The 20,613-nt window shown below is 44.7% G+C and overlaps 1 protein-coding gene across 1 annotated transcript in view; it reads right to left on the minus strand.

The window, feature by feature from the left end:
- The window catches only part of Cdk5rap2 (CDK5 regulatory subunit associated protein 2), a 174,472-nt gene extending 168,927 nt beyond the window's left edge, over positions 1 to 5,545 (minus strand). Inside the window, exon 1 of the mRNA XM_051163243.1 lies at positions 5,458 to 5,545. Coding sequence (XP_051019200.1) covers positions 5,458 to 5,514 — 57 coding nt within the window. The 5' untranslated portion in view covers positions 5,515 to 5,545. The remainder of the gene's footprint in view (positions 1 to 5,457) is intronic.
- Positions 5,546 to 20,613: the final 15,068 nt, after the last annotated feature.

Below are 20,613 nucleotides of genomic sequence, written 5' to 3' on the forward strand. Positions count from 1 at the left end.
GTGGACCATGGCAAGAACTTAGAAATTTTATTCCAAGATCAAAACAACTAGCAGAAAATGTAGACTAATAGGCAGAACTCGAGACAGTGGTTAAAGACCGTCAACTTTGGGCAGATTTTAGCCTTTCTTACATATCCTTCACAGGCCCAGACATCATACTAGGTTGTCTTTATACCAAGGCTCATAAACTGCTGTGTCACTATTAGGGACTTCTTTAGCTTCACCTTCACAGGCGGTTCTGGAAGCCACCTAGACGGGGCCACCAAGTCATCAAATTAGACCTAAAACCCAATTTTCATCACCTTCAAGTCCGTGCTGATGACACATCATAGCGATTCTTAAAGCTGTTGGGTTGTAGAAATGGGGCAGAGGAAAAGGGAGCTGCTCTCCAGTGACAAATGACCCGGAGCACAGGTATTGCAGAGCAAAATTCAAGATACGAGCCTCCTTGCCAATCACGTTAGACACTCAAATCTGACCAAGTGTCTCAGCTGAACGCAAGCCTTTCAACAAGCAGCGATAAGGGCTTTGACCTAAGAATGCAGGTGGCTCTGATAGCTCAAGTTGGGACATGACGCAGACCAGCCTTTCAGCCTCACCCACCTAGGGTTCTCCCATCTCCTTAAAGAAGATACCAGTAGGAAGTCAATCCTACTTTTTGGTCTGCTGTTGGTTCCATGTAATTTTGATTTAAAGTTTGGGGCATTCAGAACTCCAGGTTCCAGTCATTTATCTCTACCCCCGCCAAAGAATTACAGAAATATAAAAAGACGATGTGCACAAGGACACTTACCACAGTGTTATACACATCGCTGAGAAATGAGAAACCTGAAGGTCTCACGGGACGCAAGTATGATGAACATCCCCATGTGAACACAGGTCCCGCGCCAAAGCTCCCATGAGGACCAACTGAGATGGAAACTACGCATGCTACTCCCTGTCAAAGCCAGAGTTGAACTCGTCTATTCACACCAGGTGTGTGGTGTTCCATTTATTTATCCACAATCATGTTTTTGAAGGGAGAAGTGTCAGGGTCTATTCCAGGTCCCAGGAGAGAAACAGGGGCCTTCACAAAATGCCTCCTGCACCAGGCCCCATTTGGTTCAGAGACCCATTACACTGACACGCAAAAGTCAGGCACCCAGTGAGCCAAATTTCTTTACAAACTCCCTGCCTAAGGCCTTCCATACACATAGCTTTATCATTAGCTAATGCAGGCAGTGGATGACAAGGTACAAGTTTCAATACTCAAAGGAAGAAACCTGGTTTTCATGTCAGTGTTTGCACAACACTGTGAAACCACAAGGAAAACTGTGTGCTAAAATGGCTGGGTTCGAAGCCTGAGTAAGTGCCCAGTCCTCTGGCCTTCCAGACCCTGCCTGTCCAATGATCAGAGCTCTTCAGCTCAGCAGCTCTGGCCCCGCTCGCCACATCGCTTCTCGTGCTCTGACCCGACTCTCCGCACAGCTGGCCTCTCTAAGACCTCGCTCTCCACAGTCCACTTTCTGACATCATTCCCACGTCTCTCGGCTCACGCTCTGCCTCTGCTCTCCACATCTCTTGCCTCCATGCCTGGACTGCACCATCTACATTTACCTCTTCCATGCCCTAGGGTCTGGCCCTGCTCCTTCCATACTAGACCTCAGATCTCCCTTAACCCAATCACCTTGCCACCAGCCTTGTTCCCCTCAAAAGTCTACTCACATTTACAGGCTTGGGTGATCTTTTCAAAGTACAGTGTCTGGTCACTTACTTCCCCATCTATTCCTGGTCCCCTTTCATCGTTAAGACAAAAATCAGCAGTGTAACAGTCAAGAACCTGACAGGCCTACCTACTTCCAGGCTAGAATTCCTTGAGATAGTCTCAATCTGAGCAAAACATTCCACAGTTTCCTGACTTTCTTAACATGCCCTCTCAATGCTGGATGTGACTCTTGCACAGTGTTCTCCAAGCCCTCTCCACTTGCCCAACCCCTGTCTGTCCCTGATATCCAAGGAGGTGATGGCACATTACCCTGTGCTTGCTCACTGCATCACTATCCTCCTATCCATCTTCCCAATCAGAACATGAGGAGGAAACTTACCTAGGCACAACCCACTGAAGATTCCCCAGCCCCTGGCAGACAGCCTGGCTTGTCCATGTGAAACTGTTTATTGAATAGGTAAACTCTGAGCAAAACCACCAGTATCAATGCAACTTATGATGTCCACATGGTGGTCACCTGAGACTAGATCAAGAAAAGCAGGAGTTTCCCCTTTAACTCAAAAGTGTTCAGCCTCCCTTTAATATTCATGGCCCTCTAAAACCCACTTTAGATGCCAAGTTCTTTTCCTATAAGCATCTCCCTGAAAGCTCAGAGTACCACCACAGAGATTGAAGGCCTGGACCACAAAATGTAGCTCAGACCAAATGAAAAATTTCAGTGACTTCTAAAGACCTGAAAGGGAGACAGTGAGAACAGTGTGGTCATTTCAATTTCAGCTGCAGAATTTGCTCTCGAAAATGCTACAATAAAAAATATTAATGCCATAAAAACCTAACAGCAGCCAAAGGACCACAGTCATAAAGAAAAAACATAAATCCTAAAACATATTGGCATAGAAAGCTCTCCCTCACCTTCAAGAAAAATGAGATTTTGGCCATCAAGAACAGTCTGAGCAAGAGAAATTTCAATCACATGGCGGAGCTCAGAAAAATGACAGTAATAGGACAGTAAGGAGAAGGAGGGCCAGCTGACACATGGGTGTACTCAATGCTAGGACAGAGGCTCCATCCTCACAACAATAAAGGAGGGGAAATACAGGGAGGTGAAGTGGCTGAAAGAAAGTCACCAGCAAAACGGGGTCATCGGACAGCATATCCAGAGAAGCTGTGGTCCTTATTAAGGTCCTCAGGGAACATCTTTGCCACACCACATCCCCAAGCCCCAGTATCTTAGAAATCTTAAATAGGGCAGGACTCAGGATCTCTTCCAGTTCAAAAGGCAGGTGTGAGGCCAAAATTCTACAACGCTGCAAAATTTCCTCATCTGGTAATGAAATTTGAAACTGTGTTCTTCAACAATAAATAATGATTCTTAATCTTGCAAAGCTGCTTTAATATAAAAGGAATGTCTACGAAGAGCTTCAAACTTACAGTGCCCAGCTCAGAGCCAGAGCCTAATAAACAGCAGCTATTATTACTCTTATGATCAAATAGGAACAAGCATTTAACAGGAGAGCGTATTTTAATTATACACGATGTGGAACAATCAAATCTCATTCAGTTCAGGCCCCAGACCCCACAGCATTAACAGCGCATGTACAGCTGAAATTATAACAACTCAAAGCTCAAAAATTACTTGTTTCCATTAGAGATCTGACAAGTCATTTCTTCAATTGGTCACTGGTGGTTTGCAGATAACTATTAGCCGTAATGAGTATTCTAAATTAAATCCAGGGACAGCACCACTCTGTTCTGCAAAGACAACTGGGGAGAAAGAGGCATAATTGTAGGCGTCCTTCTCTCTGTGTCCTCCATCTTCTCCCTGATAAATATCTCCTGTGTCTTGCATAGTATGGATTTCATTTGGTTACAAATGAAGAAGGGTCTAATTCTTCCCATGATAAACGAGAGTGTTGAGCAGGTAACTTGTTAAAGAGAATTGGAATTGGGAAAGTAACCTTATTTTCCTGTTACTTGACAACACCACCACCACCACCACCACCAGCAGCAGCAGCCTCCCCAACCCCCCACCCCCGCTAACAAATGAAAGACACAATGCTTGAGCATCAAAGCTAAATCTGTCACCAGTAATCCATTATCTGACAATTACAACACAGGACTGGGTACAGGCCACCCACATGCACTCACCAGCCACAAAGTGTACAAAATGAAAGGGAGGGCCAACACAGCAGAATGCTTAAGGAACTCAGCGGGTGGGGAGCGGCTCAGTGGGTGCCAGCTCTTGCTATGCAGGCACCAGGACCAAAATGTAAATCCCCAGCACCCACTTAAAAGAAGTGGGCAGGATCAAAGAGAACTCTTAAAAACTGTGATGCTGAAGTGTAGATCTCCACAACTGACAGCTTCTGTCAAAGAGTGCAGGTGGGGTAGGACTGAGTTTTCTTTAAGGAGCTGACCACTGAGAATTCGCCCATGCTCCAGCAGGTATATGAGCAACATAAATTAGACCTGATTGTTTATTTGTTTGACTTTCTTCTTTTGGATGGGGGTCATGCGGGAGAGTGCGACTGGGAAGTGAGTGTGCTTGGGGTTAATGATGTGAAATTCCCAAATAATCAACAAATGTATCATGGTGGGGCAGGGGGAGAAAAAAAGGAAGGAAGGAAGAGACAGAGAGAGGGAGGGAGAAAGAGAGAAAATGCCAAACTGAGGAAGAGAAATTTTCACTCCTGTCATTAATGAAAACCATTTGTTCTGTGAGGACTGTAATGTCTGAGCAAGTTTTTAGAGAATAAAAGCCTATCTTAATACATAAACTGTGAGTTCCTGTATTAAAATCGCTTCTAGAACTTAAAACTGGGCAGGGCCCTAGATGCCTGTGAGCCCAGCACTGGGAGGGGCAAAGATGTTCTAAATCATTGCATTACCAATATTAATAGATGTGAGGATCTTGCTGGCCAGCCAGTAGCCAGCCAGCCTAGCAGGAAAGGCAAGCTGCTGGTCAGTGAGAGATCCTGTCTCAAGGGAATAAGGGAGACAGTGACAGAGGAAAATATCTCCATCTTCCTCTGGCCTTTATATCCACCCACACAGACACCCACACCTACATGCTCATGTTCAAGGACTTAATATACACGTAACATACACATACCACTCACTTAAAAAATAGTTAAAATAAATCTTAAAAGAATATTCATTTGCATCAGGGAGGTGATGGTACACACCTTTACTCCCAGCGCTTAGGAGGCTGAGGCAGGCAGATCCCTGAGTTCAAGGCCAGCCTGCTCTACAGAGTGAGTTCCAGGACAGGCAGGGCTACACAGAGAAGCCCTGTCTCAGAAAAAATAAAACAAAAAATAAAATATTCACATATAAAAAATGAATTTGAATCCCAGCTCTGTCTCTTATATATTATCTGACCATAAATCAGTCTCTCCTACCTTGTCAACTCCTTTGTCAAGTAGGGCCAATAGAAAATACCACATGAAGTGAGGCAAGGACCAATGAGGCCTTACATGCCTATGATATTGTCACCTCCGCTTCATTGCACAATATACCAATGCCTTCATCTGCCAACCAATTCCCAGGCAGAACCTACCACAACCTGTATGAAAGATTGGTTGTGTGTGCGTGTAAAAGCGTCACCAATAAGGAGCCAGGCAATGACGGCAGCACCACATGGCCTCCCCTGCCTCTGGCAGGACTCAAACAGTTCGTCTCTTCCAGACCTGGCTAGCCGACGGCAGCTGACACAGCTGGCTAGAGGAGAATGACTTGGTGGCGTCACTTACATTTTCAAAGTCCTTCATGTTCCGGGCTCTGGGAGGAGAGACCTTTTCTTCTGACATACTTGGGAGCACTATAGGAAGGCAAAACACACAAAGGAAATATTAGGCATGTGGGCTGCTCAGATTCCTACTGAGACTGAGAGCCCAGGAGAGAAAGTCAGAACAGCAATCATAATGTCCCTGCGGGCACATCCTACAAATCCAGGGAAAACACTAAATTATGCTTTCTCAATATTGATAAATTACCTAAATTGGCCCCAATGCAACTGCATATGTCAAGGGATGAACCCCAAACTTACATGGGGCATGTGACAAAGCAGACACTCCTGACATACTTGCTCATCCTCAGTAACTAAGTGTCAGTAACTAAGACAGAGACTGACAGACTTGAAAGAGAATTGGCAAGCTCCTTCATGAAACACCACTGACTATTTGTAGGCCATACACATAGCCTAAAATCTGTCATGGTTACTCAACGTCTGCCACCATACAAGAGCACCCTCATAAAGCAACTCATAAACACAGAGCCTGTGGTCCAAGAGAGTTGCCTTCCAAAGTCAGGCTAAGGCAGGAAACGCCAACCCTGCTGAGCAGTGAGCATGGGGCTTTCTGGGACCCAGTCTACAGACTGTCTTTAATTCATTAAACATTGACCACACACCTGCCCTGCACTGAGCACCAGCCTACACTCTGGGAAATAAAAGTGAAGGAGACAGTGATCCTGCACCGAAGAGGTTCCCAGGCAAGTGGGCAAAACAGAAGAAGGCAAATGTCAGGAGCTGGTTAGTGTGTATCGAGTGACTGCAAATCCACTCTCCGACAAAGCTGCATTCAAAGACTACTTTCTGCCAGGGCTTTCTAGGTCTGCCTTCACCAAGAAACAAATACATCCATTCTAGAGGGAAGAAAAAGACAGAACAACTAGGTGACCACATACTATGCTACAAGGTGATTTAGAACAAAGAAAAAAAGTAGAGTGGGAAGAATGGATTTGCAGGCTCGGCTAAGCAGTGCATTGCTGTTTGGAGGACTGAGTGAGAGCAATGTGAACAGATTCAGGCTCCCTCTGGCTGCCTCTCTAAGAACAGACTGCGAGGAGTTCAGCACAGGAACAATGGGAACAGCTGGGGGATGGATGACTGGGACACCCTAGGCCAGAGTCCTGGTGTTTGGCCAGGATCGGATGAATGTGAATGCATGAGAACCTGTTTGCTTCTGTATACGTGGATAGAAGCTAACAGGAACAAGAAAAATTAATATATATATATATATATACACACACACACACATATATATATATATATTGCTCAGAGGACAGAAGACGCTAAGTAAGTAATCAGCATGAGCAGAAGAAGCCAGTGTGCTTTGAGCTACTCAACTGAGTTCTCAACACAGCAGGCAGCCACAGGCAGGAGGGAGAACAGAGGGCACCAGGAACTGGCAAGTGTGGGCAGAGACAGAGTGTGCAGAGCCCTGTGTGCCTGACTGAGGGCAAAGGGTTTATCCTCCGTCCTCAGCCAATGCTCAGCCCCTGTGTCACGGATGTTCATCCGGTCCTTCCCTTACTCAATCCATGTCAAGGCTCAGCTCCAGTGAGCTGGGCAGTGCTCACCTGATTCCCTTTCTCTCTTATCCTGCTCACAGCACCTGACGCTCCTCTGCCCCTAACTCTGACCAAATGATTTATCAGAGTAACTTCTTGTCTTTTCTCAGACTGAGCACCGACATTCCAAGTTGAATTCCAACACTTGGCCAGAGTCTGGCAAGAAGTGCAAGTACATCCTGTGCTGAATTAAGGCCAGGCCTCACAACTTTCTGTTCATCAGCTTTTATGTATTTCAAGTAAAAGTTATCAGGTCCCAGAGGAAAACCTGGGGATGACCTACTAAGTCATAGCACTCCCTAGAAAGAACCATTCTCATTCTCTCTGTTCCAAAGCTTCTGTTTACACATATCTCATGACTTTAGAGAAGAGAAAAAAAAGCACAAATCAAAATAGCTCTAAGATAATTCAACAACGCAAATTATTAGCACTACCCACACACTTAGGATGGTACATATTTCTTTCAAAATGAAAATGATAAAGAATGCAAGACCCAGACTTTAATACCCCATAATCCAGTTTAAATATAATATGCTCCTGATTTATCCAGCAACACCTCCTACCATCTGAGCAGCTGCTTGCTGAGGCTAGAACCCAGGCAGTGGCCTGCTGGAAAACCCTGACATAATGAAGTCCAGACAGCAGCTCTCTTGGGCCCTATTCAGCAGTAGAAACTAAAAGAACCCTAGTGATGAGCTGGTACCAATTTGATGTCCAGCCTCCACAGGGCTTATTAATTAGCAGGTAGTAAACTCGAGTCTAGGGACATGGACTCTACTAGTTCATGCTTATAAAGAGGGTTGAGAGCAAATCAGCACACAACACGTCCAAGATGCTGAGTGCCCACTGGGTGTCCGGCCAGATAGACTCTGGGACCCAGGGCTCAGATGCTCAGTTTCAGCCTAATCCCCTTTTCTTCTTGGTGTTGCACACTTACCTCCATTTCCCAAGCCAGCAGCGTCACTGATGACATCCAGATCTCTTGGCACAGCAGGGAGAAGGCCACTAGGAGAGAGCACAGTGGGTTGAGAGATGAACTAACACTAAACAAAAGGGATCTAGAAGGCAGACTGGACTCATGTAATAATCGCTGGGCCCTGGCTAAGAAGGACACAGTCCTGAGCTGCGCAGAAGAAAGGAAGCATTGGAATTCAGGCTTTGGAGCTGAGAGCTCTGGTTTAGAAGTGAGCCCCAGTTCTCACAGCTCTGTGACATTCATAGGGGACAGTCTTTAGCTGTTCATCCTACAAGTATGTACTAAGTGGAGACACAATGCCAGTTACAGGCCACTTGGGTTTGTGAGTCTGATTTTATCTGTTAGACAACATCAACTGGTCATCACAACCAAAGGTAAGCTTCGAGAAATTAGGAGCTGTGGCGGTTTGAATGAGAATGACCCCTACAGGCTCATATAGGTAGATGTTTGGTTCCCAGTCATGGAAATGACTAGGGAAGGATTAGCAGGTGTGGCCTTGTTGGAGGTAGGTCACTGAAGGCTTTACACCTTCAAGAGTCCATACCATTGCCTGTTTCCCTCTCTCTGCCCAGTGATTGCTGTCTCAAGACATGTACTCTTAGCTACTTGCTCCACTGCCATGCCTGCTGCCATGTTCCTAACCATGATGGTCACAGACTCTAACCTTCTAAAACTGTAAGCCCATAAAAAGTAGAAGTGGCCTTGGTCCTGATGTCTTATCACAGCAATAGTAAAATAATGAATAGAGGCACAAATTCAGACTTTGGGGACCATCACGAAAAAAATGCAGAGATTACTGATCTAAAGTGCTGTCACTGTCAAATTGTCTAAGGGGGTTAGGTGAGGGTTTGGAGACAGTGACAGGAATTTAAACTACAACAGGCACTCCACTGCAGTCCACTCTGAGTCCTGCTTGTACCTCTCTCAGTCCCACAACCTTCTATTCCAGCAGAATACAAGATATTTCACAGAGCAACATGCTCTGTAAAACATAAGGGCACAGGATGCCCACCAACATGCCTGGCATATGGGGAGCTTCACAATCAAGAGCAGATTGTCATTGTCACCCTCATACACACAGTGCTTTAACAGTTTATAAAGTATTTATACTTATTCCAACTACCATCTCTCTAAAGCCTCATGCATTTTCTAAAGAAAGGCTATGAGACCTGAGTAGTTTTAATGTCTCTGCCAGTCAGGCGGCAGTAAAGTGAAGGACCAAGTCTAGAATCCAGGCCTTTTATGGCTGTGCTGGCTAGTTTTATGTCAACCTGACACAAGCTAGAGTTATCTGAAAGGAGGGAACCTCAATTGAGAAAATGTCTCCATAAGATCCAGCTTCCAAGACATTTTCTAAATAAGTGATTGATGGAGGAGGGCGCAGGTCACTGTGAGTGGCGCCATCTCTAGGCTAGTGGTCACGGATTCTATAAAACAGCATACTGAGCAAGCCATGAGGAGCAAGCCAGTAAGCAGCACCCCACCATGGCCTCTGCATTGGCTCCTGCCTCCTGGTTCCTGCCCTGATTTTCCTCAGTGATGGAAAGTGTAGGTGAAATAAGCCCTTTCTTCCCCAAGTTGCCTTTGTCATGCTGTTTGACCACAGCAATAGTCACTCTGACAAAGATAATGTGAAAATAAGATTTAAAGGAAGCAGCGCATGACTCCAGGGCCTCCTTTTCTTCCTGCCTCTAACTCCATGAAAATGCTACAGCTTGGACAACTCCTGGTCAACAAACTTTGAAGTGAAACAAGACCTTCAGGAGCAGAACACCAAGCAAAAACCTGAAAATACAAAAATCTAACATCAAGGAAAATGAGCACTTAAAGTAGGTCAGCTATAAAGATAACTAGGATAGCCTACGTAGATTATGTTTTCAATCAGGAAAAAACACAGGCAAAGTCATTCTCCATCTATTTTAGAAACTTGGTAAGCTACAAGTACCCAACAGCAAGAAAATAGTCCGAAGAACCAAAGGTATGACTTGCAGGGAAACAAGTCATGTTTTTCCTCATCTTACTTTTCTACCTTTTCCCATAAGCATGATCTTCCCATCCTCACTAAAAGGACAATGTCCATTTTTTAAGCTGATTTTTTAAATCTAAAATCTAGTTCAACCACCACTTTCTGAATGAGTGCTGCTCTTTAAATATAGCTTTGCTTGCTTGCTTCCTATTTTAATAATAATATTAATAGTAGCAGCAGTAGTAGTAGTAATAAAAATACCCCCCAAAAAAGTAATAGTAGAAAGCCTTCACTGGCCTGATTTCACTTCCAACACTATGCACCCCGTCACTACTCTGGCTTCTAATGCAAGGGTTAGGATGGTGAAGAATGAATAGGAGGAATGGGCTTCCAGTCCTCAGCACAGGGCATGGCCACTATTCTTTGCTGAATGAATGGGGGAACATCCATAAAATGCTGAGCACTCACTGTGTGCCAGGAGAGGTAGGCCTTGGGCCCCAGGGGCAAGAACACCTCTCTACCTCATCCTCCTGTCATATTTTATTGCCTCCATGAAGGAGCCATTTCTTTCTGTGCTTCCATTGCAGGAAATAACTGTCCTTTCACACTACAAGAACAGAACAGGACTAAGCTTTCCACTGGCAGCACCATCAGAGCTGGGGTGGCACTGAACATCACCCTGAAAAACCAATCACACGAGCAAGTGCACATTGCTTGTTGTTTTTTCACTCCATGCCACGAATTTTAATTAGAGAAGAAATGAATATAGGTAAAAATCAGATATACCTAAAACTCTTTCTCACTAAAGATTCTCAGCCAGTCACTTCCTAAGAGGTAACCACTGACTTCAGAAACCAAGTTCCTGCTGCCCTTCTAGTGTGCATTTCTATACAGAGAAGCAGTTGTACTTTCTAGCTTCAAATAAGACAAATGTGGGCATGGACAAAGTGTTTGCTGCACAAGCATAAACAACTTGATTTGGGTCCAAAGGACCGCATAAAAGCCAGGTGTGGTGGTATATGCCTGTAAACCCAGCATTGGAATGAGTGGTGCTAACACATGCACTGAGGACTTGCTAGTAAGCCAGTCTAGCCAAAGTATGCAAGCTCCACATTCAGTGAGCGACTCTGTCTCGAAAACCAAGGTAGACAGCAATAGGTAGAGGAAGCTGCATAAGGAACACAAATGGATAGACATACTCATTAAGGTGAGCGCGTGCGCGCACACACACACACACACACACACACACACACACACACACTGAAATCAAACTGTGTGCACATTTGTAACATTACCGCACATTGTGCAGCAGTAAGATTTCAGACTTTACTGGCAATGATCAATTAAAAGAATTCCTTAATGCCTGATATCTTCCCTGTTTTACTCTACTTTTAAAAGGTCTACTTTTGAAAGGATGTAAATTTACCCAATGCCCTGCTAAGAGGAATTCAACCTGTTTCCAAGTTGTTCTTTTGAAAACCATGCTCTGTGAGGATACACTGGTCCCATTGTATACATACACAAGGATGCCTCTCAAATAGATACCAAGAAATGAAATTACAGGGCTGAAACAATCCACATTTTTTAAACTGGGCAAACAATCTGAATAGACATTTCACTAAAGAAAACACACAAGTGGGGGAAAAGCACATGAAAAGACATATTCTATCATCAAGCATTAAAGAATCAATTCCACAATGACATATCATATCACACCTGCAAAACCGGCTTGAGTCAATAAGCCAGACCATAAAAAGTGTTGGTGAGGGACTGGAGAGATGGCTAAGTAGTTAAGAGCACTGTCTGCTCTTCCAAAGGACCTGGGTTCAATTCCCAGCACCCACTCCAGTTCCAGGTGATCTGACACCCTCACACAAAGGCATATAAAATTAAATAATTTTTTTAAGTGCTGGTGAAGTATAAAAACCCAGAACCTACAGAACACTCCTGGAGAGAGAGGCAAATGGTGTCCAGTCTTTGGAACCGTGCTTGGCAGTTCCCCAAGTAATAAGCCAAGTCCCCATGAGGCCTGGCAGTTCTACTCCTGGGAGAAACTGAAGAGCACTGAAAACTCACATCTACACAAAATTCATACACAAATAAAGGTTCAGAACAATGTTCATAATGGACAAAAAATAGAAACAACATCCATTAACATGAACAGAGTAGGCACATGAGGACAGTACAATGAAATATTATTTGACCCAAAAGGGAAAGAAGTAGTGATTCGTGGATCTCACAAAAGAATGTGTATTATAAGATCTATGTGAATAGACAAATCTACAGAGTAAAAAAAACTGATTATGGGCAAGGGGGCCTGAGATGGGGAGCAGGTGACAGTAAGGTTTCTTTTCAAATAATGAAAATGTTCTAAACTTTGATTATAGTAATGCTGGTACACCTCTGTAGACAGGTTATTTACATTCAGCAGTTTACTTTAAGTGGGTACGCTTTATGGCATGTAAACTACATCTTCCTATCTGTGTGCATGTTCATGTCAGGGGCACATTTGAGTATGCACACACATGCAAGTGTTCACACATCTGGAGGCGAGAGGCCATTCCTCAGGAGCCATCTGCCTTGGCTGTTTTGTTTTGTTTGAAACAGTCTGTTTTCTGGGCCTGGGGTTCTCAGATTTGGCTATGCTGACTAACTAGCCAGACCCAGGGCTCCTCTGAGCTCAGCTTCTCTAGCAAGCATCACCAAGCCCAGCACATTTTATGCGACTTCTGGGGATCACTTAGGTCCTTTGCAAGGCAAGTACTTTACTGAGGAACCATGGTCCTCCTCAAGCATCACAGCACAAGACGATCCAAGCTTGCCCTCCCACTGCCACTAAACCCTCATCTGATTTCACCCTCCATCTTCGTTTCAGAACATTTCTCCTGGCATTCATGATGGGACAAATCACACTGTGCTTATAGCTATACACTTCCTTCCAGTCTGCTCCTAACATGGCAGGAGGCATGTACTGGCCATGTGGTACAACAATTTGATATTCAATAAGCTTGACCTCAGGAAACTCACAGCTGAGCATAGGAAAGACTTTTGGCATGTAAATAAAGCTATAAGCTGAGGGCTGCAGTGTTGAGGACCCTGTCCAGCAAAGAGTGTGCATCATAGCACGAGTTTAAGAACACAAACTGAATTCACATTTTCTCCAGTAGGTTCCAAGTGCTTAATGCATACAGTCTTACTTCATTTGCATAGCCATCAATAAAACAGGTTTATCATCAAAGAGAAACTGAGGCTTGGAAGGGAAGTGACTTACTCTAAGCAAATAACTAGTAAGTGGCTGGATGAAAACTTTTATCATCATCTTCACTATCGTATTGACCACCAAGCACAAGGTCTTTCTACATAAAAAGATAAAAAAGTCTTAACAGCAGGCATGATCCCTGGTTTCAAATTACACGGTGCTAAAGCTCTTTAGGACATGAAGGAGGATTAGGTCAGGGGCAAATAGTGTACCCTGATCTAATGCAACAAAGTTCAAGGACAAAATGGACTTGGTTTAGACTGCAAACATGGGGTTTTTTGCATATTACCAAGAGAAGGGTGCTCAGAAAGCAGTATATTAAAATGAAAAGGTATTATTTTATCATAGGAACTACTGTCCCTTGTTGTGGACACCTAAGGAAGACCCATCCCACCCAGAGTATTTTTCCCACTCTTGAAGGACCAGTCCAATGCCATCAGCTCTGCAAGAGCCCCTTGAATACTCAGATTGATTAGCTGAGACTAGGCAGAAGGCAGAAGAGGCTTTGGAGTCAAGAAGCAGGGATTAACGTACTGATTTATCATGAACTTCTTTTGTGAGCCCAGGCCTTTCGTTTAACCTTTCTGAGCTTTGGGGGCTGCATAAGTAACAAGTGGAGAAAAGCAGCCCCTAAAAGATTAATTTTTCCCTCACTGACTTAACTAATGCCACTCTGCTCCTATTATGCACCAGGCACTAGACTAAGAACTGGGTTACAAAGACGAACAAACTCTAGTTCCTGTTCTACAACAGGGCTCCTTCTCACCTGGTGACAATACAGTAACACCTGCACTGTCCAATACACAAGCCATTACCTATACCTTGAAATGCAGTTGGCCCAAAGTGAGACGCAGTCTAAGTGAAAACTTCAAACCAGCTGTCAAAGATTAAATACGATTAAAAGACGTAAAATATCTCAACGAGTTTTCCTGTAGATTTTGCTAGAATCATATATGGAAATATTAAGCTACATACAGCATGCTATTAATTCACCTGATTCCAATCGTGCTGAGGCTCAGTAGTAAAGCACTTGCTAAGCATCTCTGAGGCCCTGGGTCCAACCTCGGGAACCACAGAAAATGGAATTTCACTTGTTTCTTTTTACTTTTTAAATCATGACTACCACAAAGTTTTTTGATTTTGCTGCTATTTTTGTTTTGGTTTTTTCCAAGACAAGGTTTCCGTCTGTAGCCTTGGCTATCCTAGAACTCCTATAGACCAGGCTGGCCTTGAACACTGAACTGCCTCCATCTCGTGAGTGCTGGGATTAAAGGTGTGCGCCACCACCCCCAGTTTACAAGAAAGTTGTTAATAAAACATACACCACAGGTTGTATTTCTACTTGACATGCTGGTCACTGTAAACAAGACTAGATCAGAGACAACTGAGGGTATCTAGAACAACACAGAGAGCCCAGGCAAGGATAGGGATGTCACTGAGGATTTCCTAGCAGTGCAACCTGGATGTTAGAAAGGCATAAAGGCACAGGAAGGGCAGCAAGAACAGCGATACACAAGCCTGGCACCAACAAACAACACAGCCAGATCACTGAGCTTGGCAGTCAGGCACGGGGCAGGGAGCTTGAGAAGAGACGGGGCTGGAAACCAGAGAAAGTGGAGAAGCTAGAGCAGCAGATGCAACCAATCGTGGAGAAACTTGGAATCCACGTGACAGAACTTCATCCTGAAGAGAGCAAGGTGCCTGGAGGGCCTAGGGCAGGTTAAGAGACGAATGCCCAGTAATAAATCTGTCTGGTCAAGGCTGGGAGAGGAAGAAAAGGAGATTATTATAAGATCCACTAACTTAGACATCGGGCTGGTTTAGTTCTCACGCCAACAACCCATTCCAAATGTCCACAATAATCCAATTTCCGGTCTCTTTGGATAAGAGGCACAACTTACAATAGTGGTTGTGATGGCAACATAGTATCACCCTTTCAACATGGTGTATGTTGAGGGGTTGGTCTGATGTGTTTTGATGCTAATTATTGCTTGCTGTCTCTGTGACCCACCTTTTGATTAATAAAAAGCCATCCCACCTGGGCAGGGCAGAGGAGCTAGAGGTATGGCTTAGAGAAAGAGGAGTTCTGGGAAGGAGAAAAAGAAAAACCACCACAAGGAGGAAGGAGAAGGTCTCAAGAGAAGAGGAGCGGATGGCTGCCATGGGTTAGATGGAGGAGAAGTACACAGCAGGTGTGGATGGAGAATCTGGCCCAGATGAAGAACATTAGTAAGTGTTTGGGATTATGGACGGGAGGTAGCTTGATAGAAGTTATCAGAAACAGATGATATAGCATTGGGGCAGGTATCACATATACCTGCCCAGAGCTGTGTAATCCCAGCACTCAGGGAGGCAAAAGCAGGCAGATCTCTGTGAGTTTGAGGCCAGCTTGGTCTACAAAGAGAGTCCAGGACAACCAAGGCTACACAGAGAAATCCTGCCTCTGTATGGGCAGGACAAGGCTCTTAACTCCTGCACTGCTACCTCTAGGTGGCTACTGTGTGACCCATAAACAGTCTTAAAATAACAACTACACTCCATATAAAGAATGCAAAGCCCAAACAAGAATAAATCACCCACCAAGTGCTATAAGGTCTGGTCCCAACCAGCATCTACTAACAGAAATCCCAATTAGTTCTACCTCCTCCAACTCTTTCGAAAAGCCCCTTACCTATACACATCCTGTAGGTATGTTCCAGAATACACACAGTCGAACGTAGTGTTGGCCACCCCCAGTTTCCACCACACTCCGGCAGCAGGAGAGAACCATCCCCAAGCAAACCAAGGCCTCCTGGGAGAGAACCACCATCAACAGGAACCCCAACCCAGTTACCACGAACCCTAAAGCCAGGGCCACACCTGCAGCCGCTGAGGGTCCCAGGCAGGGAGACGTCCTCTTCCATCATGAACAAAGAGATGGTGGGGGCACCGGTGTCTGTGGCGACGGCGCCACTGGTTCCCCCAGGCACTCACGTCGCGGTGGGTTCCCCAGGTCCCGCCCCTCTCCAAGCCAGCTCTGGTTCTCAGTCTAGCGGTGCCGCTGGAATTTAAACCGCAGCCGCCGCCATCTTTCCCGGCGCTTCTTCCTACGGAAACAAGGCGGGGCCACCGAGATTCGCGCGGTGAAGCCGCCCGGCATACGACTGAAACCTGGCAGGGAAAGCTGGAGTGAGCGCCATCTTAACTGAGGGCAGAGCCTTCGCGCTTGAGCCTGCAATACCAAGAGAAGAGAGGAGGTCGCTTTTTTGTGTGTGTAAGGGCATTCGGATTGAAGCCAAGGCGAGCGCCATATTTGTTGAGGGTAAAAGTCCGTCCAGATCAGTTAATTTAAGCGGGAAGTGGGACAGCTCAGCGTACATAACTGTTTGCTGTTCCAAAGTCATGAGCCCCGACTCTCCCGCCTTGGCTCTTTGTACCCAAAAAGCTTTTGCCTTAAGCTGAAACTCAGATAATTGAGTTCTTCCTCGATTTAGAAAAATAGCATCTGTGGAGAGCTAATACAAGCGGTAATTTGCGTGCTGAGTTTGAAACCTCACCCTTCATACTTCGTGTCAAACCTCAGTGAAGTTTGCTTACGCACCAACAATCAGTAAACTGAAACCGAGAGAGAAGAAATGGCTTCCCCAAAGTAATAAACAAGTTTACTATCCACTAAAACCAGATCCTTAGTTCCTGGCATAAAGGTCAGGGCTCTCTGTAACCATGTTTTAACCTTCTGTGACGCCGATCCCCTCCCAAAGGTCCTGACAAAAATCAGAATTTCAGCTATTCCTCCCTGGGAGCTCTTCCAATTCCCAGGAGTTCTTCTTTGCTTTTCTTTAATAATTCTACACAGGAATGAGAGGGGGGAATGGGGAAGGGGAAGGAAAGGATGTGAGGAGAAGGAAGGAAAGGGAAAGGAAAGAAAAGGGAGGAGACTAGAGAGAGGAGGGCACAGAAGAGGAGAGAGAGGGTGCTTGGATGTGGAACAATGACCCCCTAGCAGTAAAGCAGTTTGTCCTGCCAAGTCCCTTTGACTGGGCTCTCTGCAGTAACAAGGCTCTTTGTGCTGGACACCACTAGCTCCACCCTTGTGGGGTGAGACGTTTACCTGTTATATTCTACAATCCTAGGGAACAAGTGGGTGTGAGCTCAATTGCTCGATCTGAGAGAATGGGCTAGTACCTATCATATGTGTATGTGTGTTATGAGGATGACCTGAGATATCGTTAAATTCTGTCAATAGTAGCCTATATGTTCACATGCTCACACTGTCTTTCTTTGCAAACTGACAAGAACCAGAGGTGTAATTTGAGCCCAATTCCCACTGAACTCCAGTGTCCTAAGTGGTTCAGAGAGGTTATATTCCCCGAGTTTTCGGTTCTTTTTCCCACCTCAGAACGTACAATTCAGACATGAGATCTGTGATTGCTGTGGGAGGACGTGTTGTTCTCTTCCATGGTATAACCACTGGTAAGTTGCATATTCTCCAGTGAATAAGCCCCATGCAAGCTCATACAAGCAACCCTAATTAAACTCAATGGGGAAGAAAAGAACATGAAGTAGCAAAGAGACTAGTTGGAAAGAACAAAGGAGCCAACAGGAGCACATGTGGACAAGAGAGTGCAGTGGGGGATGATGAATATGATCACAATACACTGCATAATGTATGGAATGTGAAAAGAGAAATGGAAAAGAGACATCAAGTCTAGTGAGATAGATCAGTACTTAAATGCTAGAATCACCAGACTCCATTCCTAAAGCAAATGTCGCAAGGCGGCTGAGTGATGGGATTGCAGGACCAGCAATGTAGATGCTTGAACTCTAACTATGACTTATCCTGTGACCACCTCTCCCTTCTGTACTTTGCCTTCCCCACATACAAAATGGAGTAGACAACTATAAAGAACCTATAGGAAGTTCCCATCAGGATTAATCCCTTGCCCTATTCAGAAAGGCCCTGTTTGTGAATTATGAGCGTAACCCTTGGTGAACTTGGAAACCGAAAATAGAATCAGTTACTCAAATGAAAAACTATAACGGAAGTTGTGTTTTCCTGCTACTGTAGCATATTCATGTTTAGAGACAGAGAGGCCATTGCCCTGTTTTTCTCATTGTGGATTTTCTTTCTGCCAAGCCTAGAAGTGACATCACTCCCATCAGCTGTTTGGGCTATCTGGAGCCATCTCCTTGGCAACAGCCATCCAGCCACAAAGACAGCATTATTACTTCCTTGGATGAGGGCATTCTGCATGGCTAGAACTGGTTTGTATCCAGATGCTTTTGATTGGGCAGAAACCCTCTGAAGTTGTAGCAGCACAAGACAGTAGGGCTGCTATTACTAACAGCAAAAATCACTTAGTACAGGGTAAAATATTTACAATGCTCTTTGTACGAGTCTATTTTTTTCTTCTTCTTCTTGACACTGGTAAGTGGGTTAAGATAATCTGCCCCACCCCTCCACCCCTAGAAATGAGCAACTCTATAGGTTGAATCCAAAGTTCTGCCTACCAAAGATTTGTCATTACAAGCCTGTGACACTATTAGGAGATGACAGACCATGAGAACTTGTTCAGAGGTTCTAGCAGGAGAGCTCTTCTTCTCATATGTTATTTTAAAGAAAGAAAGAAAGTCCCAATCATTTGATTTTACCAATAAAGACTCAGGAGCCAGATGGAGGGCTGAAAATCTGCTAGCTCAGAGAGGCAGAGAAAGCACCTAGCTGATCTTTCTACTTGGCTCACATGCCAAAGAAAAACACTTTTCTTACTCAGCTCACCTGACAGCCCTAAATGAAAAGGCCTGCTAACTCACCAACAGCCCAGGAGGAGGAAGCCAAAAGCTAAAAGGCAAAAAGCTCCTATGTCTTCTCAGTGATGAATTAAATATCCTTCCCTCAAAGTCCCTTCTTTCACTTAATTCCTGTCAGCTGGTTTCTTGCTCCACCTCTTGACCTAGGGTTAACTTTATTTAGCTCTTATTTGGAGAAAACTCTTGGATTAAAAGTGTTGTGCTAAGGCTGAGACACTCCACAACAAGAAACAGGTTTTTAGAGTTAACAGTCTTGAGGTTCACAATGGGGTCAAATGTCCTACAAACTCATATGCCCTTGATTGAAGAATAGTTCAAAGGAACCAGCAGCTTCTGGAAGGACACACATGGAACAGTGAGAGTAAGGGACACCAGTCTAGCCAGACAAATCAGCCAAATCAACTCTGGTGGTCAACTGAGTGACAGAAGCCATAGACAGATCCTCTTTATGTCCCTGTCAGGAGATGGTGGGAACTTTAAGAGGTAGGGCATACTTTTTAAAAGGCAGGTCATTGGAGGCATGCACTTGAAGAGATTAATAAGGTTATGATGGCACATGCCTTTAATCCCAGCACTTGGGAGGCAGAGGCAGGTGCATCACTGTGAGATCGAGGCCAGCCTGGTCTACAAAGCAAGTCCAGGACAGCCAAGATAACAGAAAAACCCTGTCTAGAAATACTGAAGGAAAAGAAAATTCTGATTCCTCCCTTCTCCCTCAGTACTTGCTTCCCTACTGGCATAAGGTGAGCAACACTCTACATGCTCCCACCATGCGCCACTGAGCACCACAGTGAGGGTAAATAACTTTGGATTAGTGTCACAGGACTTATATTGATATGTCTCACTGACTGGGATATAAACTCTGATGTTTTAGATATCAGGGCTTTTCTTATACTAAGTTCATTACAATAAAATTAGCATTTTTCTTTGTAATTAATAAGAATCTTATGGAGAAATATTTGAGATTATATCATCTGTTTTTCATACTTCCCCAGTAATTTTACCATATGTGGCTAATGCTTACCTAGTGCAATTATAGGGCTGGGGTGGTAAGTAAAGCACTTGCCACACAACCATGAGAACCTGAGCTTGACCCAATGTAAAAGCCACAGGCAGTAGCAAGCACCTATAATCAGAGTACACCAATACAGAGGTGGATGGCAGAGAAAGGAAAGTTCCCTGCAAGGTCGCAGGCCAGCTAGCATAACAAAGTCAGCAGCAAACAGAGAGAGAAAAAGAGGGGGGCATGCAGGGTATAGGGGGCACGTCTCAAGATGGAAAGCAAAGACAGGCACCTGTCTTTATGGTCTCCACAGGCACACCACGGCACAGCATGTGCTTCCCTTCTTAACCACTTATTCAATTGCCTGCTTTCATTAGTAAGGACTTAATACATTTGTTTCACTTTGTGGGTTAAAATCAATTGCTATTATTAGCTGTCTTGTCACACAAATTGCTTTAGATTTGGCTAGTCTTCTCTATTAACCCCTGGCTGTGCCAAGATCCAAAACCAGTCTATTTGGTCCCAAGGTCAGAAGAATTTCCTAGCTAGACCTCAACATCCA

This window comes from Acomys russatus, chromosome 2, assembly GCF_903995435.1.
Source record: "Acomys russatus chromosome 2, mAcoRus1.1, whole genome shotgun sequence".
NCBI lineage: Eukaryota > Metazoa > Chordata > Mammalia > Rodentia > Muridae > Acomys > Acomys russatus.